We start from the raw sequence: 20,524 nt of genomic DNA on the forward strand, positions 1-20,524 counted from the left end.
TACTTAGAGAGTTCCAGGCATATGCGGGGGTCCAATTCCCACACCCCTACTCCCACTTCATGAAGGCCCTAGGGCTTTTCCTCCTGAACTCATGTGGCTGTTACAATCCAAATCGCAAGTTAACAAGACTGGCAACCTGCATCCCCCCACAGCAGTCACAGCATCAGTTCCAAGGCTTGGTTCTGGTTGTCAGATCCTTCTGTGTGTTTGGCCCTGGAAAATGTCTTAGTTTCTTAAGAACTCAGCTATGCATTTAACAGGATGTTTGTTAGACTTTACCCAGAATTTCTGAGTTTTTAATAGCAGAAGTTTTTTCAAGATATGTAGTCTGCCAAAAGCATGTCACCACCATCCTCTGACAGAATTTAAGTGTCTACTGGTGGTGAAAAATGCCTGTCTACATTTAAGGAAGAGTATGGAGAAGGGGTTCTGCCCTTTAGAGTATAGTTTTGGTTTAAGTCACTCATAAGCTCTGAGGTCTGTTCATTCAGCCATTCACTCAACCATCTTTACCTTCATATCTCATTCAACAAATGCTTAGTAAGTTCCTATTATTCAGGCTTCCATTCATTTATTCAGCAAATATATATTGTGCACAGCATCTGCTACATGCTAGGCATGTGCCCATGCTCAGCAAGTACATTTTTGATCCCTGTCTTCATGAAGGACACAAACTTTGATCAGATAATCACATAAGTATAAAATTGCAAATGTAATAAATGTCATAAAGGAAATGTGCATGGTGCTGTGAGGTACGTAATGGAGGATTTGTCCAACTCCAGCCAGGAAGGGTTCACTGGGGAGAAATGAAATAAGAAGCAAGAGTGGATGCTCACTAAGTCAAAAGGGAAGTGATAGTGGTTCCAGATATGGAATAGTATGTGAGACGTCCTGGATTGAGGATGAAAGACTAAAAGATGGATGGTGAGGTGGAAGAGGAAACAGTGAGAAGAACACTATGCCATAAAAGGCTGGGGAGGGAGTTGGGAGCCAAACCATGGAAGATATTGTAGGCCATGTTAAGGAGTTTTGTACTTAATCCTAAGAGCCAATAAAAGCTTTTAAACATGGAAATAACACATCCTAGTTTGCTCTTTGAAATCATTTCTCTGGGTGTAGTGAGTAGAACATATTCGAGGCTGGCAAGTGTGACAGTAAAAACCAGTTGGGAAGCTATTGCAATAGACCAAATGAGAGTCACTAGTTGCTCAACTCTGATGTTGGCTTTGTAGATAGAAAGATATGGACAGATTTGAGAGAAATTTATTCTGCAGGGAAAACTGTCAGGAAGGAGCAGAAACACATGTCAAGAATAAATCCAAAACCTCAGGCTTATATAGCTGGATGGATGGTGGTGTTTACTGAGATAGGGAGTGCTAGATGAGGACAAGGTTTAGCGGAAAGGCCAAGGGTTTTCCTTTGTTTTTGAAACATCTAAGAGGAAATTCTCAAGATGCAATTGGATATATAGGTCTGGAGCTCAGAGAAGAGATCTGGAGATATAAATGTGTTAGTAATTTGTTTATAGATGATCATTTAAGTGGTGGATCTAGATAAGAGTTCCTTTGGAGAGATTATAGATTGGAGAGAGAGATATGGAAGTTGTTACTGACCTCAAAGACAGCTGCTTTGGTGGGAAGATGGGACTGTCCGAGTCAACTATTTTGAAACTCTAGAGTATGGCAGAACACTATACAGCATCCGGGGAAGAATGGAAAGAGGCTGGTATATTATAATGAATACCAGTAAATTGCTCCCTCTGTGCAGTGGTTACCATCACTCAAACTCCACTCTTTTTTTTTTATTTTAAAACACAGTCTTTAATTATAGTCATATGGATTCTACGCATGCGGGTGGTAAATTGTCAAAACAAAACAAGAAATTAGGTACTTTCCATATTCAGTGATATGGGTGGGCAGAAAGGAAAATGACATTTTTTTGTGGTGAGAAGAAAACCAAATCTGGTCTTTTCAGCAGATTCTGGGCTCTGGGCCCCTCCCTTGGCTACACTAAAAGTTGGAGCCTGTTCTGGACACACTGATCCTTTTCCTCTCCACTTCCACCCTTCAGCCCCTTGTCAGTGGTCAGCCAGAAGTTCTCAGCAAACACCCACTATTTGTGTTCTTCCAGTTTTCAGTAATCAGGCTCCTCTACTTCCCAGTTTCATCTGCTATCCAATCAGTTACCAAGTCCTCTTGACCGCCAATTCATTCAGTCATCCGCGCAACAAACATTACGGGCATACTATGTGTCAAGCACTCTTCTTCTAAGCGCTGGGTAAAAGAATGAACTGAACATAGTCCTCACCTTCATGGAAGTTATATCTTAGTGGGACAGACAAGACTTAATGAATAAATATTTAATGTCAGGCCATTCCAGCCTCCATCCCGTCTCCATGCTCCAATAGCTTTTTTCCTCCGGCAACCCCTGGCTGCCGGTTGTATTTTTTTTTTTTTTTTAATTTTTATTGAGATTGTTCACATACCATACAAACATCCAAAGATCCAAAGTGTACAATCAGTTGCCCCTGGTACCCTCATACAGCGGTGCATCCATCACCACACTTAATTTTTGTTCAATTTTTAGAAGCTTTTCACTACTCCAGACAAGAAATAAAGCAAAAGACGAAAAAAGAAAAAACAAAAAGAGAAAAGGAAACTCGAATACTCCCATATCCCTAACCAACACCCCTCTATTGTTGACTCGTAGTATTGGTATAGTACATTTGTTACTGTTTATGAAAGAACATTGAAATACTACTAACTGTAGTATATAGTTTGCAATAGGTATATATTTTTTCCCTATATGCCCCTCTATTATTAACTTTTAATTGTATTGTCATACATTTGTTCTGGTTCATGGAAGAGATTTCTAATATTTGTACAGTTAATCTTGGACATTGCCCACCATAAGATTCAGTTTTATACATTCCCATCTTTTGACCTCCAACTTTCCTTCTAGTGACATATATGACTCTGAGCTTCCCCTTTCCACCTCATTCACGTACTATTCAGTACTGTTAGTTATTCTCACATCTTGCTACTGACACCTCTGTTCATTCCAAACATTTAAGTTCATCCTAGTTGAACAACTCTGCTCTACTAAGAAATGCTCCCCAGTCTTTAACCTCGTCCCATATCTTGGTGCCCTTATATTTCATGTCTATGATTTTACATATTATAATTAGTTCCTATCAGTGAGACCCTTCAGTATTTGTTCTTATGTGTCTGGCTTATTTCACTCAGTATATTGCCCTTGAGGTTTCATCATCAACCCATTTTTTTTTTAAGATGATTTTGTTCACATGTCATACATTCCATCCTAAGTAAACAATAAGTGGTTCTCTGTATAGTCACATATTTATGTGTTCACCACCTTCACCACTATCTACATAGGGTATCTACATTTCTTTACACAAGGCAGGAGGGAGAGTCAAAGAAGGTAGAGGGGCAAAAAAAAAAAAAGAAAAAAGGAGGAAAAATAAAAAAACATGACAGCTAGGAAGCAACAAAAGGAAAGATAGCATTAACCTACATTAGAATAAAGAGTCAGACAACATCACCAATGCCAGGAGTCCCATACCCCTCCCTTATGTCCCCCTCATATGCATTTAGATTTGGTATATTGCCTTTGTTACATTAAGGGAATCATAATACAATGATTCTGTTAGTTACAGTCTCTAGTTTACGTTGATTGCATCCCTCCCCAATGCCTTCCCATTTTTTAACACCTTGAAAGGTTGACATTTGTTTGTTCTGCCTCATAAAAGAACATATTTGTACATTTTATCACAATTGTTGAACACTCTAGATTTCACCGAGTTACACAGTCCCAGTCTTTATCTTTCCTCCTTTCTTCTGGTGTCTCACATGCTCCCAACCTTCCGATCAACTGTATTCATAGTTATCTTTGTTCAGTGTACCTTCATTGCTGTGCTACCATCTCCCAAAATTGTGTTCCAAACCACGCACTCCTGTCTTCTCCTATCACTCTGTAGTGCTCCCTTTAGTATTTCCTGTAGGGCGAGAGTCTTGTTCACAAAGTCTCTCGTTGTCTGTTTGTTGGAAAACATTTTGAGCTCTCCCTCATATTTGAAGGACAGCTTTGCTGGATATAGGATTCTTGGTTGGCAGTTTTTCTCTTTCAGTATCTTAAATATATCACACCACTTCCTTCTTGCCTCCGTGGTTTCTGCTGAGAGATCTGCACATAGTCTTATTAAACTTCCTTTGTGTGTGATGGATTGCTTTTTCTCTTGCTGCTTTCAGGATTCTATCTTTGTCTTTGATGTTTGATAATCTGATTATTAAGTGTCTTGGCGTAGCCTATTCAGATCTCTTCTGTTTGGAGTACGCTGCGCTTCTTGGATCTGTAATTTTATGTCTTTCATAAGAGATGGGAAATTTTCATTGATTATTTCCTTTATTATTGCTTCTGCCCCTTTTCCCTTCTCTTCTCCTTCTGGGACATCAATGATATGTACATTCTTATTCTTTGTTTCATCCTTAAGTTCCCGGAGACGTTGCTCATATTTTTTCATTCTTTTCTCCATCTACTCCTTTGCATGTAGGCTTTCAAGTGTTTTGTTCTTCAGTTCCTGAGTGTTTTCTTCTGCCTCTTGAGATCTGCTGTTGTATGTTTCCATTGTGTCTTTCATCTCGTGTTGTGCCTTTCATTTCCATAGATTCTGGTAGTTGTTTTCTTGAACTTTTGATTTCTGCCTTATATATGCCCAGTGTTTTCTTTGTAGCCTTTATCTCTTTTGCCAAATCTTCTTTAAACTTTTTGAATTGATTTAGCATTAGTTGTTTAAATTCCTGTATCTCAGTTGAAGTGTACGTTTGTTCCTTTGACTGGGCCATAACTGTCATTTTTCTTAGTGTAGGTTGTAGTTTTCTGTTGTCTAAGCATCTGACCTCCTAGATCACCCAATCAGGTTTTCCTAGATGAGAAACAGGCTCAGGTCCCAGAAGGAGGAAAATATTCAGTATCTGGTTTCCCTGATGGTTTTTCTCAGAGGATTGACACCACCCTGTGCTTGTCCTGCCCAGCAGGTGCACCTGTCAGCCTGTCACTGGCTGGTGTGTAAGGGGGTGTGGCCTGTGGCTCTCCTCCCCCAGGATTTGGGGTTCTGGTTCCGGTAAGGCAGGCAGTGGGAGCTGGGCCCCCTCCCTTTCCTCTTGGGAAGCTATACTCCCTCCAGAGAGGTCATCTGCATATCAATAAGTTCTTTGTTTCTCTGACTCTGCTGGTCAGAGTGCTGCGATTTTAAACTGGCTGAGGCTTTCTGTACTGCAAGTGCTGTGTGGGCTGAAAACAGTTGAGGCTTCTCCACAGAGAGAGAAGGGGACAGAAACTCCCAGATTCTCCTGTCAGCCAGAGATAGCACCTGATCCTCTGGACTCTCAGTCCTGAGACAGATATGTCCCCCTGACTCTCCCAAGGTCAGTTGTCACCAAAAGCCTCTGTCTGCTCATTGGGGATTCACTGTATTGAGCAGTTAACATTAAAACCCCAGTTGGAGATGGGCTGAGGTACACTAGCTTGTTTGAAAAGTTCTGCTCTCTAACACCATGAGGCTTCCATGAGGGAGGGGCTCTCAGCTCTTGGCTCTCGGCATGGGTCTGCAGTTTTTACTTACAGATTTTATGCTGCAATCTCAGGCATTCCTCCTGATTCAGGTTGGTGGATGATGAGTGGACAGTCATGTTTGTCTCCCCACAGTTATTTCCAGGTTATTTACTAGTTTTTTGGTCATTTATGAATTGTTCCAGGGGAGACTAACAGTCCTCACTCCTCTCTATGCCACCATCTTAGCTCCTCTGCTCAAACTCCACTCTTACAGGAGGCAGCAGGGGGTCCAGTGCCCCCGGCATAGCTTGCTGGTGCCAGAAAGAGACATAAAAACCAGTTCCCCCAAAAATCTGAGGGAGGGGGGCAATCCCTGATCACTGTTTTTGATTAGCTACTTCAGATTGCCAGGGGCCCAGCTCTGAGGGTGTCCATTGTTCCATCACATACAATGAATATTCTCCGACCAGAATGGAATATCATACAATGTATGATCTCCGACCAGAATGGAATGAAGCTAGAAATCAATAACAAAGGAAGAAAGTGAAAATTCACAAATATGTGGGAACTAAAAAACATACTCTTAATCAATGGGGTAAAGAGAAAATCAGAAGCGAAATTAGGAAATATCTTAAAGGCAAATGAAAATGAAAATGCAGCATACAGACACCTATGGGATGCAGTGAAGGCAGGACTGAGAGGGAAATTTATAGCTCTAAATGCTTGCATTAAAAAAGAAGAAAGAATTCAATTCAGAGACCTAACCTCAAAACTGGAAAAGAAGAGCAAAATAAACCCACAATAAAGAAGAGCAAAATAAACCCAAAAAGCAAGCAGAAGGAAGGAAATACCGCAGATTGGAGTGGGGATAAATGAAAGAGAAAACAAAAAACAAAAGAGAGAATCAACAAAACCAAGTTGGTTTTTTGAAAATATCAACAAAATTGACAAACCTTTAGCTAGGTTGACAAAGAAAATAAGAGAGAGGGTATAAGTAACAAAAATCAGAAATGAAAAGGGGGACCTTACTACCAACCCTATTGAAATAAAAATGAACAATGGTATGCCAGTAAATAAATAAAGAGCCTAGATGGAACAAATTCTTAGAAACACACCAACCACCTATATTGACTGAAGAAGAAATAGAAGATCTCAACGAACCTATTACTAAAAAAGAGATTGAATCAGTAATCAAAAACCTCCCAAAAAAGAAAAGCCCAGGACCAGATGGCTTCACAGGGGAATTCTATGAAATATCCCAAGAAGACTTAACACCGCTTCTGCTCAAACTGTTCCAAAAAATTGAAGAGGAGGGAACACTCCCTAATTCATTCTATGAGACCAGCATCACCCTCATATCAAAGCCAAATAAAGATACCACAAGAAAAAAAAAGAGACCAATATCTCTTATGAACATAGATGCATCCAACAGCATATTAAAAGAATTTTGCACCATGATCAAGTGGAATTTATCCCTGGTATGCAGGGTTGGCTCAACATAAGAAACTCAATTAATGTAGTACACCATATTAATGAATGAAAAAAAAAAACCCACATAATCATCCCAATTGATGCATGTACCAGTTTGAATGTATTGTGTCCCCCAAACGCCATTGTCTTTGATGTATTCTTGTGGGGCAGACATTTTGGTGCTGATTAGATTTGCTTGGAATGTGCCCCACCCAGCTGTGGGTAATGACTCTGATGAGATATTCCCATGGAGACATGGCCCCACCCATTCAGGGTGGGCCTTGATCAGTGGAGCCATATAAATGAGCTGACTCAAAGAGAAGGAACTCAGTGCAGCTGTGAGTGACGTTTTGAAGAGGAGCAAGCTTGCTAAAGAGGAACGTCCTGGGAGAAAGCCGTTTTGAAACCAGAACTTTGGAGCAGACGCCAGCCACGTGCCTTCCCAGCTAACAGAGGTTTTCCGGACGCCATTGGCCATCCTCCAGTGAAGGTACCTGATTACTGATGTGTTACCTTGGACACTTTATGGCCTTAAGACTGTAACTGTGTAGCCAAATAAACTCCCTTTTTATAAAAGCCAATCCATCTCTGGTGTTTTGCATTCCGCAGCATTAGCAAACTAGAACAATGCATAAAAGGTATTTGACAAAATCCAGCACCCCTTCATGATAAAAGCACTTAGAACACTAGGAATAGAAGGTAACCTCCTTAACATGATAAAGGGCATATATGAAAAGCCTACAAATAACATCCTACTTAATGGTGAAAGACTGAAAGATCAGGAACAAGACAAGGATGCCCGTTATATCACCACTGTTATTAAACATTGTACCGGAAGTTCTAGTTAGAGCAGTTAGGCAAAAAAAAGAAATAAAAGGAATCTGAGTTGGAAAGGAAGAAGTAAACTTTTCCCTATTTGTAGAAGAGATGCTCCTATGTACAGAAAATCCTGAAAAATCCACAACCAAATTCCTAGAGCTAATAAATGAATTAGACAAGTGGCAGAGTATGAGATCAGCACCCCAAAATCAGTAGTGTTTCTGTATACAAGCAATGAAAAATCAGAAGAAGAAATCAAGAATAAAATTCCATTCACAATAGCAATAGCAAAGAATCAAATATCTAGGAATAAACCTAACCAAAGATGTAAAGGACTTGTACACAGAAAATTAGAAAACATTGCTAAAAGAAAGTAAAGAAGACCTAAATAAATGGAAGGACATTCTGGTTTTATGAACTGGAAGACCAAATGTTGTTAAGATGTCAGTTCCACCCAAAATGATTTACAAATTCAGTACAATCCCAATCAAAATTCTGACAGCCTTCTTTGCAGAAAGGGAAAAGCCAATATCAAATTTATACAAAATGGTAAGGGGCCCCAAACAGCCAAAGCCATCTTGTAAAAGAACAAAGCTGGAGGACCCACACTTCCTCATCTTAAAACTAATTACTAAGCCACAGTTTCAAACAAACAGCATAGTACTGGCACAAGAACAGACATATAGACCAATGGAATTCAGATACCAACCCTCTCAGTTATGGCCAACTGATTTTTGACAAGGCAGCAAAGACCATTCAACTGGAAAAGAATAGTCTCTTCAACAAGTGATGCTGGGAAAACTGGATATCTATATGCAAAAGAATGAAGGTAGACCCCTATATTACATTATATACAGAATTCAACTCAAAATAATTGAAGACCTACATATAAGAGCCAGAACTATAAAACTGCTAGAAGAAAACATAGGAAAATACCTTCAGGACTTTGTGTTAGGCAATGGTTTCTTACACTTTACACCCAAAACACAAGCAATAAAAAGAAAAACAGGTAAATGGTACCTTATGAAAACTAAAAACTTTGTGCCTCATTGGACTTTATCATGAAAGTAAAATGACAACCTACACCATGGGACAAAATATTTGGAAACCATATATCTGGTAAGAGCGTAATAACCAGAATATATAAAGAAATCTTTCAACTCAACAAAATGACAAACAATCCGTTACAAAATGGGCAAGAAGATATAGAAACAGTCAAAAAGCACATGAAAAGGTGCTCTTACTTCCAGTATCTGCATTATGAACACACAAGCTTCCTTAAGTAAAAAAAAAAAAAACAACACAATGTCTGCATTTTATTTAGAATTCTTAATAGTTCCTTCTTAATATATACATTTTAAGATTTTAAATACTTTATTTTAATGAAAATGGCATTAATTTTTATGCAATCCTTATAGTATAATGTAGCAATTTATACATTAACCATTCTTCACATAATATTACGTGGATAAGTGGAAGGCCACTTGGCAAATGGGACACAAATTAGTTATAAAAGAGTGGCAGAATTAGGATTGGAAATGGAGTATTCCAACTTTTTCTCCATTTAATATTCTCCAAAATAACTTAATAAAACAAGTGCTTTTAATGAGATATGCACTTTCCAAAGTTGATTAAAAAAAAAAAAAAAGAAAAAAGCTGCTCAACATCATTAGCCATCAAGGAAATGTAAATCAAAACCACAAGGAGAACTATTTCATACCCACTAGAGTGGCTATTAAATAAATGGAAAATTACAAATGTTGGAGAGGATGTGGAGAAATAGGAACACTCGTTCATTGCTGGTGAGAATGTAAAATGGTGCAGCTGCTGTGGAAGATAGTTTAGCATTTCCTCAGAAAGTTACTTATAGAATTATCACATGACTTGTCACTCCCAGTTCTAGGTATATACGCAAAGAACTGAAACCAGGGACTTGAACAGATATTTGCACACTGATGTTCATAGCAGTGTCATTCACTAGTGCCAGCCCAAGTGTCCATCAACTGATGAATGGATAAATAAAATGTTATATATACACATAATGGAATATTATTCAGCCATAAAAAGGAATGACACCCTGACACGTGATAAATAAATGGATGAGACTTGAAGACATCATGTTGAGTGAAAAAAGTCAGACACAAAAGGACAGATATTGTATGATCTAACTCATAAGAAATAATTAGAATAAGCAAATCCACAGAATCAGAATCTAGAACATAGATTACCAGGGGATGGGGTGGGGTAAGGAATAGGGAGTTAAGGCTTAAAATGCACAGAGTCTGTTTGGGCCAATGGAAAAGTTTTGGTGATGCTTGGTGGTGATGGTAGCACAATATTGTGAATATAATTAAGAGAACTGAATTATATATTTGAATGTGATTAAAAAGGGAAACTTTAAGTTGTACATTGGTTACTAGAAGAAAAAATTTAAAAAAAATTCATGAAACTGCACAACACAAATAGTGAACCCTAAGTTAAACTATGGACATTGTTAATAGTGCAGTTATTAAAATGTGCTTTCATCAGTTGTAACAAATGTACCACTCCAATGCAAGGTGTTAAGACAGGGTGGTAAGAGGGGACCCTGCATTTGATGCATGATTTTTCTGTAAACCAACAACTTCTCTAATTAAAAAACAAAACAAGAACTAATGGGGCTGTAATAGGGTGTATTTTACAAATGTAAATTATACTACATTAAATCCAGCTTTTTAAAAAAGGATAATCCACTGCTGACTCAAATACTTTGTTAAAACTCCTTCTCAGCTTTTATATTATAAACAAGACAGGAATAAATTGAAGTATCATTAGACCAGCTTTAGCTTTAATGAGTGGCCTTTCATCAATAGGTGAGCATTATTCATTTAATTACACCTGCAACTGGGCTGCGGGAGCACTGCTGAGAGTGTAATAGGTAAACTGAATGCACAACCGTCTGAAACCATTTGCATCTCTATGCCAAGACTCATCATTTGTGAGTTTCATTAACTAATGTCCTAAAATAAGTGAACTTTTCCAGGCTGCTGGGGATTGGCTTTAACGACCACATGTGTGTGTTTCTTTTCCTCCTAAGGATTTAACAACACTGAGAGAACGTGCGACAAGGAGTTCATTATCCGGAGAACAGCCACCAATCGGGTACTTAATGTCCTCAGGCACTGGGTCTCAAAGCACGCGCAGGTAATTTAGTGGACTCATTAATCACTTTTAAGGATTTTTAAAATAAACATTTTAAGTTATTACACATGTAAAACCACACCGAATTCTTTGGAGTTAGAGTGTGAATCCTTGAAATTGCAATAGGAAGAGAAAAAAATAGGCTAGACATACTGATGGAAGCGAACACAGGCCTACTGCCATGTTGCCGACATCGACTGTCTCGGGCAACAAAGAGGTCTCTTTCAGATCTACAAATCACGTGACACGGTGCAGCCGGGCGCTCCTCCTCTTCCGAGGCCCCCTGTGGCCCCTGTACTGAGCACCTTCCCGCCCCCCAGTACCTTCCCTGAGTGGAGTTTCCTTCAGGGGCTGCCCGCCGCCGTGCGCATGGCGCCCCCTGGAGGCGAGCAACTCCGGGCTGGGAACTCCGGCATCGGGCTAGGGAGTGTTTTCTCAGCCCGACTCAGGAAAGGAATTTTGCTTCATGTCCCTTGACTTTTTGGTTCTGTTTTTAAATTATGTCACAGGACAGACACTTGTTATCTATTCATGCGGTTTCAGTACAAGTTTATAGAATTTATACCCATTTTGCAAATAAAGCAAGGCCTCACTTTGCCTCTTAGGTCTCAGGCATTATAGTGTTTCCTTGTCCACAGACTCTTCTGGACTGGGGCTGGTTGGCATCTATACAAGGAAAGTTTCCAAGACATACAAATGTGTCCCACATAGCTCAGAGCGGAATATATGGAATGCGAAATGTGAGTTAGCTAATGAGCGTTCCACATTAAAAGAGACAAAGGCAAAGAATTACAGGGCCTCACTATTATATTCTCTGAGGCTGTTGTGGATCTGCCTCATGATTGTTTGGTAACAACAGCACATCCAATAGGGTCACTACCAGGCCAGACCCCAAAATCTCTGTGGTAGGAGAATTTACTAACTGGGAAAAATAGGATGTGGGTACCACACAAGTAAGCCCATAATAATTCTTAAATATTCATTACAATAAAAACAATAAGGATAACACAGTGAATAAAGTACCTAACAATTCTCTTTTACACATCTTAAATAAATAAAAATGGATCTTATATGACGTAGATTCTCAGCACCACAGTTATTTAAACAGTCTAGTCTCTCTTCTCCATGTCAGTGAGCTGCTTTAAATCTATTTTGACTCCCTGCAGATAAAACATGATAATGAGCTTTTTAGCCCTGTCTGATCATCCATCCCATTCCTTTCTGGTTCTATGACTCAGGGTCTGGAGTCCAATTTCTGGGGGCCCACAGAGGCCTTGGAAATGCAAAGTTGCTGGAACATTCAAGGCCAAGCAGGTGCTGCTCAGTTCTCTTCACTAGGCTCATGACAAGGTGTATTAGTCAGGGCTCTCTAGAGAAACAGAACTGACAAGCAAGATATCAATATCTGTATCTATATATCTTTATGTATCTATCTATCTATTTATCTATCTATCTATGATGTAAATATTATGAAATTTTTTAGTAGGAATTGGCTCATGTGACTGTGGGGATGGGCAAGTCCAAATTCCATTCCCAATTGGGAAATCCAATGAAGGTTTTCAATGGATTCCCCCAGAGAAGCTGGCTGGCTGAAGTAGAGATGGAAATTCTCCCTTCTGATTGCTGAAATCCTCACTTCTCCTTTTAAGGCCTTCAACTGATTGTTGAAGGCAGTCTCCTCAGTTGATTGTAGATGTAGTCAGCCATAGATACAATCAACTTACTGATGATTTAAGTTCATGAAATAGCCTCATAGTTTGCAATCAGGCCAGTGCTTGCTTGACCAAACAACTGGACACCATAACCTAGCCAAGTTGACACATGAACTCAACCATCACATGAGGTCATGTCAAGATTCCCTTAGTCACCAGGACAGAGTCAAAGCCTAGAATAATTTGGCCATAGCTCCCCTCCATGGAAGAAGGAAGCTCTTCCAAGTCTTCTCCCCAAAATCCTCTAACTCTGCTTCCCTATCAGCCCTACTCCCCCTTTCTCAATCCCCAGTACCCTCTTTTGCTAATTTTCTAAAACTGGAATCCCTTACAATTCACACATAACTTTTATAGTACCACAAGACAATTTACAATATGCTGGGATTATTTTATTTTTGGTAAGGAGAATTCATAGATGGAGAGAGATCGGCATACAGAGAACTTTACTTGCAATAAGGAGATTTATGGTGGGTTTTAGCATCTGATTTGATAGCTGAACCTTCCATAAGGGCAGTATGAGGTTGAATGGCACCAGTCCATTGGAATAGAAGATGGATTCATGCAAAAACAAGGATCTCTTTATTCAGATTTTGTCCTGGTGGCCATTAGTTTTAATACACAAAGCACCTGAAGTGTTGGCGCCTTTTTGGACAATTAGATACTTTGCAAATCTGAGTGCTCATAGGAAGCACTTCTGTTCTCAATTCCAGTTCCCGGGGGAGCACTGGGAATCCCAGCTTCTCAGACTCTCCCTACATCAGGGCCATGTGTGACAGGTATAAATTACTCAGGTATCAACCTTAGCTGTTTAATTCACTGATGTGCCAGAGGAAGTCTTATCACTAACTTATTTGCCTTTTCTTGCCTTCCCTTCACATGTGAATGGATTTGAGGGATCTGCAGTTGTTTTCCAATCTAAACATTGTAAAAACTGCATTTTTCCTCACATGGTAGACCCAGAAACACTACTTCAGTTTATAGAAAACAGAAAAGCTTCAGTGAAGGACCAACATATAGATTCATCCCCAGATAATCAAGGGAACCAAGTCTACCTTAAAGCATTAAATATCATTTATTTATTTCTCATTTGTTCTATCTGTGAAAGTTAACTAATATATTGGCAGATATCATCCTGAACCTTATTTTGAAGAAAGAAAAAGTTGCAGAAGTATAGGGGTCAGTATTCCAGAGAAATAAAATTTCCCTAGGATGTTGCCCTTTACCCCCTACCAGCCATGTGGTGCTAGATCCCGTTTCGTTAGTATGTATTTGGTAAGGCCGGAATGTTTCATTTTCTCTGATTCTAAAAGTGCATCTGTTAATACATTCTGTTCTAGTTTCTTCTCATTGTGTTAAGCCTTTTCACTCATTTGTTCCTTTTATGTCGAAAGTGAAGGCACAAGGCCGAGCTGGGTTTCTCCCACATGCTCTTGTCTGGAGCAGTGTTCAGAGTCGAGGGACCTGTGTCCTCATTCCAGCTCTGGAGTGGGGACCCTGAGCCAGGCACTAAGCATCTCTAGGTGCTAGTTTCTTCATCTGAGAATGAAAAGAACCATCCCTGCTTTCTCTCCCCCAAGAATATGATGAAAATTAAAGGGGATATTGAGTGTAAGCAATGAAAGGCATAAAGTATGATAGACATGTGTGTGGCTATACCACTCCTAGCTAAATGCCCAGAGAGATGCACATTTCACCTCCCTGCAACCAGCCTTGCCTCATCTTTGTATTTCTTTTCACAGAGTTCTGTAACACTGGGCACGTGTAGCTGCCTAATAAATAGTTGTGAATTGAATTTGTATTTTAATGTTGCTTTTGTTCATTCTCTCCAGGAGGTCATTTTCCAGCCTGTAACCTTTCCAAAGTCAGCCAAGACAGCAACTATAAGCACTAATGGATTAGAAATCATGGCTGTGTTGGTAGAGAATCTAAGTAAAGGAAGTGCTTTCATTAGGTGTCCACACACTTCTCCAGCATCTCCTGCTGGGAGCCTTACTTGTCAATTGCACAATCCCAAGGCTCTCTGCAGGTGCCAGGGCTGTAGAGTTTTTGAACAGATGCCCTTGTAATTGCTTTTGTCTTCTGAGCACAGACAGGCAGGTGAGGGGCGTTGAGGATGGCTAGGGACAATTCACATATGTGTTCAGTCTCTGTCAAAGACCTTGCATGTACAATACATTGCAATCTTGGTTTTCCTGAATTGCCTTATTGACCAACCGTTCTGAAGAGATGCCTGTCCACTTATCTGAGGAATTTTACCGACCATGCAAGGCAGCCTGCAGCAGAGTCCGCAGGTTACAATTGGCATCCTCAGACTTCTGGACACTGTCTGAATGACAAGTGGCCAAGAATGAAATGATCACAAGTTCCCTTAATTCTAGACTTAAGGAAATGTTTTAAAAGCATGAAATCAGACAAAAGCAATCTAGTTCCATTAAAATATCTTTTCTAACGGAATTTATGGGGAAATCATTGCTCCTCCTTCTTCCGTTCTTGCACATCCTTCATTTGCTCACTAATAAGAATTGAGCACCAGAGTTTGCCAGAAGCAATGGTGGATGTGTGAGGGAGCAAGACCCCCGCGGCTTCTGACCTCATGGAGCTCTCAGTCATTGTGGAAAGTGCCCACCAATGGCCATTGCATTTAGTGTAATTACTTGTGGGACAGGCTGTTAATTCTGATTGTTCAGCTTGTTTAAGTCTTTCAGGCAGTGGACCAAAGGCACAGGGGAAGCTACAGTAGGCGGCACGAGCCCATACATCCTGAGAGTTGCTAGCCTGTGCAACCAGTCCTGCTCCCAGTTGTGAGCTCCCACTGTAAGAGGTTGAAGTAGAAGAGGCCATGAGAGGGCAATTTCTGGAGAGAGTTGTCAGTGTAAGTTCCCTACCACCATGGGGAAGAGGAGTAGATGCTGGCCTCTCACCTTAAGCCGCGTGAGAGAAGCTTCAAGGAAACCATCCAGCTAGCCTGACCTGTTTAAAAGAGGAAGATGCTTGCCTGGGGCCAAGTGAAGAGAGATGGATTGTTTGGGAGTGAGGAGTTCATAAGTGTTTCTGTGAACCAGGAGGATCCATGGGAAATCTAGCCTGGGTCTCCTTGGGTCCTACCCACAAAGACTACCTGAGGGGCAACCCAGGGCCTGGGTAGAATTGTATGAGTAAGGGGTCTCTGGCAGAGAGGTCTCCAAAATAACCCAAAGAGAAAAAGTGAGCTTCTGTCCATCTGCCACACCCAGAGGGAACCAGGCTGGGTTGTACCTGCCCCGCCACGTCAGACTGTGTTCTTTCCCCTGGATCTAGCCCCGGAAGAGCAGAAGCAATGGCAAGCAAGTGGGGAGATGGTGGAGAGAGAACAACTGGCCTCCTGAGCAGTTTTTTCAGGCTTGAAGCAGGCCAGGCTAGGGCATGAGATAGATGTTTTATTCTGGACTAAACTCATGTTTTGGTTAATATTCTGGATTGGACAGTTTGATTGATGAAATGAAACCATTCTTGTAACTAAAACATACTGGAAGACCTTGGCGACTTCCCAAAACTACATGCAAGGGGGAAATGACCGTCTACAGAGCAGTTTAACGGGATTGGTGAGCAATAGTAAAGCCACTTGATGCCTTCATCACTGTTTATGATACAGGAAATATAGGTTACCTTGGGAGAGCAATTTCACAGACTGTATCAAAATAACTCAGCTATTATGTTTCTAATTCATTTCTCTCTTTCATTTTATGGTGAACAAAGAGATACATATATAGTTGATAGCGAAGAACTCTTGAGTTTATATTTGTTTAGTGCTTTTTTGGAGGATTTATCATTTTTATTGAGATATTACGTACTGTATAGCATTTCATTTTATGAATCTATCACAATTTATCCATTTATTCTCCTGTTGGTAGATATTTGGATTCTTTCGTTTCCAAATTGAGAATGTTTTGAATGGTATTTGAATAATTTAGACATTCTTTTACATGTCTTTTGGTGAACACATGTACCCATTTCTCTTGGATATATACTTAGGAGTGTAATTTCTGGGTAATAATTCTCCTATATAGTTTTAGTAGGTACTGCCAAATGATTTTCCAAAGTAATTGTACCAATTTACACTCTGTTCCAGTTACTTGGCACCCTCACCAGCACTCAGTGACATCAGTTTTTTGATTGAGCACTTTTTCATATGCTTGTTGGCCATTTGGGTATCCTTTTTTGTGAAGGGCCTGTTCGAGTTTTACCCATTATTTATTGGAATGTTTGTCTTTCTCTTAAAGATATGTAAAAGTTCCTTATATCCCTTGGATATGAGTCCTTCATTGGATGTATGTTTTGCGTATATTTTTTCCCAGTCTGTAGTTTGCCTTTTCACGCTCTTAATGGTATCTTTTGGTGAACTGAAGTTCTTACGTTAAATAAAGTCAAAGTTATCAATCCTAAGGTCATGAAATTATTCTCTCATGGTTTCTTCTAAATGCTTTATTGTTTTGCCTTTCCCATTTAAGTCTGTGATTCAGTACATATTAAGTTTTGCATATGGTGTTAGGGTTCTGTTTCACCATACAGATCTCCAGTTCTCCAGCATCATTTATTGAAAAGATTATCCTTTTCCTACTGAATCACAGTGGTTCCTCTGTCAAAAATCAAATAACCATATACATGTGGATCTGTTTGTCTATCCTTGCACCAATACAACATTGTGTTACTCACTCTAGCGTTGAAGTAAGTCTTGAAATCTTCTGGGGTGCTTTGTCCCTGATTTTAAACTAATAATTAAGTATAGAGGTTTTGAAAAATGCAAAAATAAACAAATTTTTGTTTAGAAAATTTTAAAATCACTTATAACTTGTCATCCAGAGATAGCCACAGTTGACAGTTGAGTATATATTCTTCCTATAAATAATATCATTATCTAGATACACAGAAACATTTTTAAACCAAATTATGATCATTGAACATTGATGCTGTTTCAAGTTTTCCATGTTTGTCCATTAATTTCAACTTGATTTATGACTAATTTCTGTATCATTAATTCCTAAAAGGGAAATTACTGGAGCGAGAGTTTGTACTCCTCTAAGTCTCTCTTGGTAGCCACTGCTAAATTGCTTTCCAGACATGTAACAATTCAGTTTCACTGCCGGTTTATGACATTTAACCTCACCCTTGTCAATATTGACTATTATCCTTTTAAAAATCTTTGTTAATGGGTGAAAATAGCATCTTTTTAAAATTTGCTTTTGAAAAATTGCCACTTGAATTGGACCTTTTTTTCATAAATATATTTGTTCATGGTCTTTGCCTAGTTTTTCACTAGAGTTTTATTGTTGTTTTTATTTATATTAGGTACTTTTATACATGCAGGATAAAACCCTTTTTCTGCCAAATTACATTCATTCTTTTGCTTTTGATATTGTTGATGATATTTTTACATGCATGTAGTTTTTCCCGCTGTGAGAGGGTTTTATCTATACATTATCCTATAAACATGCGCGCGTGCGCGTGCGCACACACACACACACACACACACACACACACACAGAGTTTCTATCCATCTTTTTGGTAAAACAAACATTCCATAACACTTCCTGATCACAATTAATGAAAAACTGTGGTTTGTAGTATAAGACAAGAATTAGCAGCTCTCACAACCCCTCATTCATAGCAGCTGAAGAAGAAAGCTTTTACATTTCTAAGAATCACGGCAGAAGCTAACTCTGGCCCAATCTGCCTATGTAGCAGGGATCTTAAAGCTGGAGAGAACTTTAGGGGTCTGCTGGAAAAGCAAAATGCTGTGGTTAAACACATGGGCTTTGGAATCAGAGTAACCTGGATTGCAATATTTGCTCTGCTATTTATTAGCTGTATGACTGAGTAAACTAGCTACCGCCTGCCCCAGGCCTCCATTTCTTCAACTCTAAAAATGGGATTAATACTTCTGTTCCCTCTGGTGATTGTGAGGATTCCCATGGTAACACATATAGAATAACCTTACAGTTGGATGCTCAGAACATTGCAGATGGCTGTTCTTGGTGGAGCTAGCCTTGTGGAGGTAGCATCTGGTCTAAACCCAGGCTTTCCAAAAGGCCACATATTGTTACTCCCGTTTGGCCAGTGAGGCAATTAAGTCTCAGAAAGGTCCAGTCGGCACTGCTCAATTTTTGTGATGGTGGAAATGCTTTGAATCTGTAGTGTGCGGTACAGCAGCTTCTAGTCACATGTGGCTAGTCGAGCATTTGAAATATAGTTAGCCTAGCTGAGAAACTGAATTTTCTGTGGTATTTATTTTCATTAAATTTAAGTAGCCACATGTACTAAGCAGCACAGTACTAAATCCCTCAAAAGTGCAACAGGCCACCAAACCCGGCTCTCTGACATCCGCCTCAGAATCCTTCTTCCCCTCTCCTGTCAGACCTCATTCCTCTGAAGCAGGAACCTGACAGGATGGTCTGGGCCTGGGAGGCTCCAGCAATAAGCCTGCTGAAGGGGGTGCACCTAGATTAGGCTGATGTGGAGAAAAGTGAAACCCTTATGTAACATTGGTGTTGAGGTTATAAAATCTCAAGGGTGTTGGCTGTTTTCCAACAAGGGAACTTACCAGTAAGTATGCTTATGTCCCACCGAGTTTGGACTTTGGGGCTGTGGCCCAGGTCAGCGGTAAAGTAGGGGCATGCCCTAAATGAGGGGGAAAAGTGAATACTGGTCGGATGACCTGTGCCTAGTGCGTTGAAGGACCTTGGGGATCGTGTTATCCTAAAATGAGAGTTTATGCAGTTCATCTCCATTTTATCTATCTATCTATCTATCTAGGTGCTGTGTAGTAAAATACAAAATTCAATGTTGGCATTACAGCATCAAATTCAGACTTATTCTTTGTTCCGAATCTGAAACAGAGATTGGGAGGGGATGAGCACAGCACAGAATTTTGGATGTGGGCGGAAGAATGAAATGTGTAGGAAACAACCAGCTCTTCAGTCAGCAGCTTCTCTCCTCTACTGACAGCTCTTGGAATGCTTCCCAGTTCTGTCCTGTGCCCAGGCTCAGCACCCTCCTTGTCCACACCCACTTCTTCCATTCTGCCACGGGTTGCTTTACCACCTATGTGTCCTGCATGGACTCTGCTTTTGAGCAGTGGCTCTTCTTTTCCACCAGCAAGACAGCCTCCCGCTTATGGATGCCTCACCTTTGGGCTCTTTGCAGGAGAAAGGACGCCTCCCTGGGCCACAGCAATCTGCGGCCTGTGGGAATCTCCTGTCCCCATGTCCATGAGGATGCTCAGGATTTTATGAATACCACCCTCCCCCCCCCCGCCCCATACACATGTCTTAATCACAGCGGGATGAGCGAATTTCCAGATGTCCACTTCCAGGGGAGGTGTGACACTTGTACCCTGAACCAGGGGGAGGAATTCTTTTAATTCCTAGAAATAATCTGTAAGTCAGCCTGAGGTTTGATATTGTTTTAGTTATGATATGAGGCACATGATCTTTGATGGGCAACTTGAGAATGGAACCCCCCACAAGATAGTTTTCTCTGTGAGGATGCGTTTTGAATGACAGACTCTCAATTTTTAAGATGATGTATTTAACAAATACTAACTATATCACTTATGTATCAGGCACCGTTCTAGGCAGTTTTCATGTATTAATTCACTTAATCCTCACTCCAACTTTTTGAGGAAGGGAAGGTACATACCTTTTGAGGAAGGGAAGGTACATACTGTTTCTATACCTGTTTTACAAATTAGGAAAGTAAAGCTGACAGAGTTTAAGTAATTTGCCCAAAGATTCCAC

At 40.1% G+C, this 20,524-nt stretch overlaps 1 protein-coding gene across 3 annotated transcripts in view; it reads left to right on the top strand.

The window, feature by feature from the left end:
• RASGRF2 (Ras protein specific guanine nucleotide releasing factor 2) overlaps positions 1 to 20,524 on the top strand; it is a 301,469-nt gene that overhangs the window by 224,529 nt on the left and 56,416 nt on the right. For all 3 annotated transcript variants that reach the window (XM_037801641.1, XM_037801642.1, XM_037801643.1), the window contains one exon: positions 10,937 to 11,043. In XM_037801641.1, the coding sequence (XP_037657569.1) occupies positions 10,937 to 11,043 (107 nt within the window). The remainder of the gene's footprint in view (positions 1 to 10,936; positions 11,044 to 20,524) is intronic.

The sequence above is a fragment of the Choloepus didactylus genome, chromosome 13, assembly GCF_015220235.1.
Source record: "Choloepus didactylus isolate mChoDid1 chromosome 13, mChoDid1.pri, whole genome shotgun sequence".
Taxonomy (NCBI): domain Eukaryota; kingdom Metazoa; phylum Chordata; class Mammalia; order Pilosa; family Megalonychidae; genus Choloepus; species Choloepus didactylus.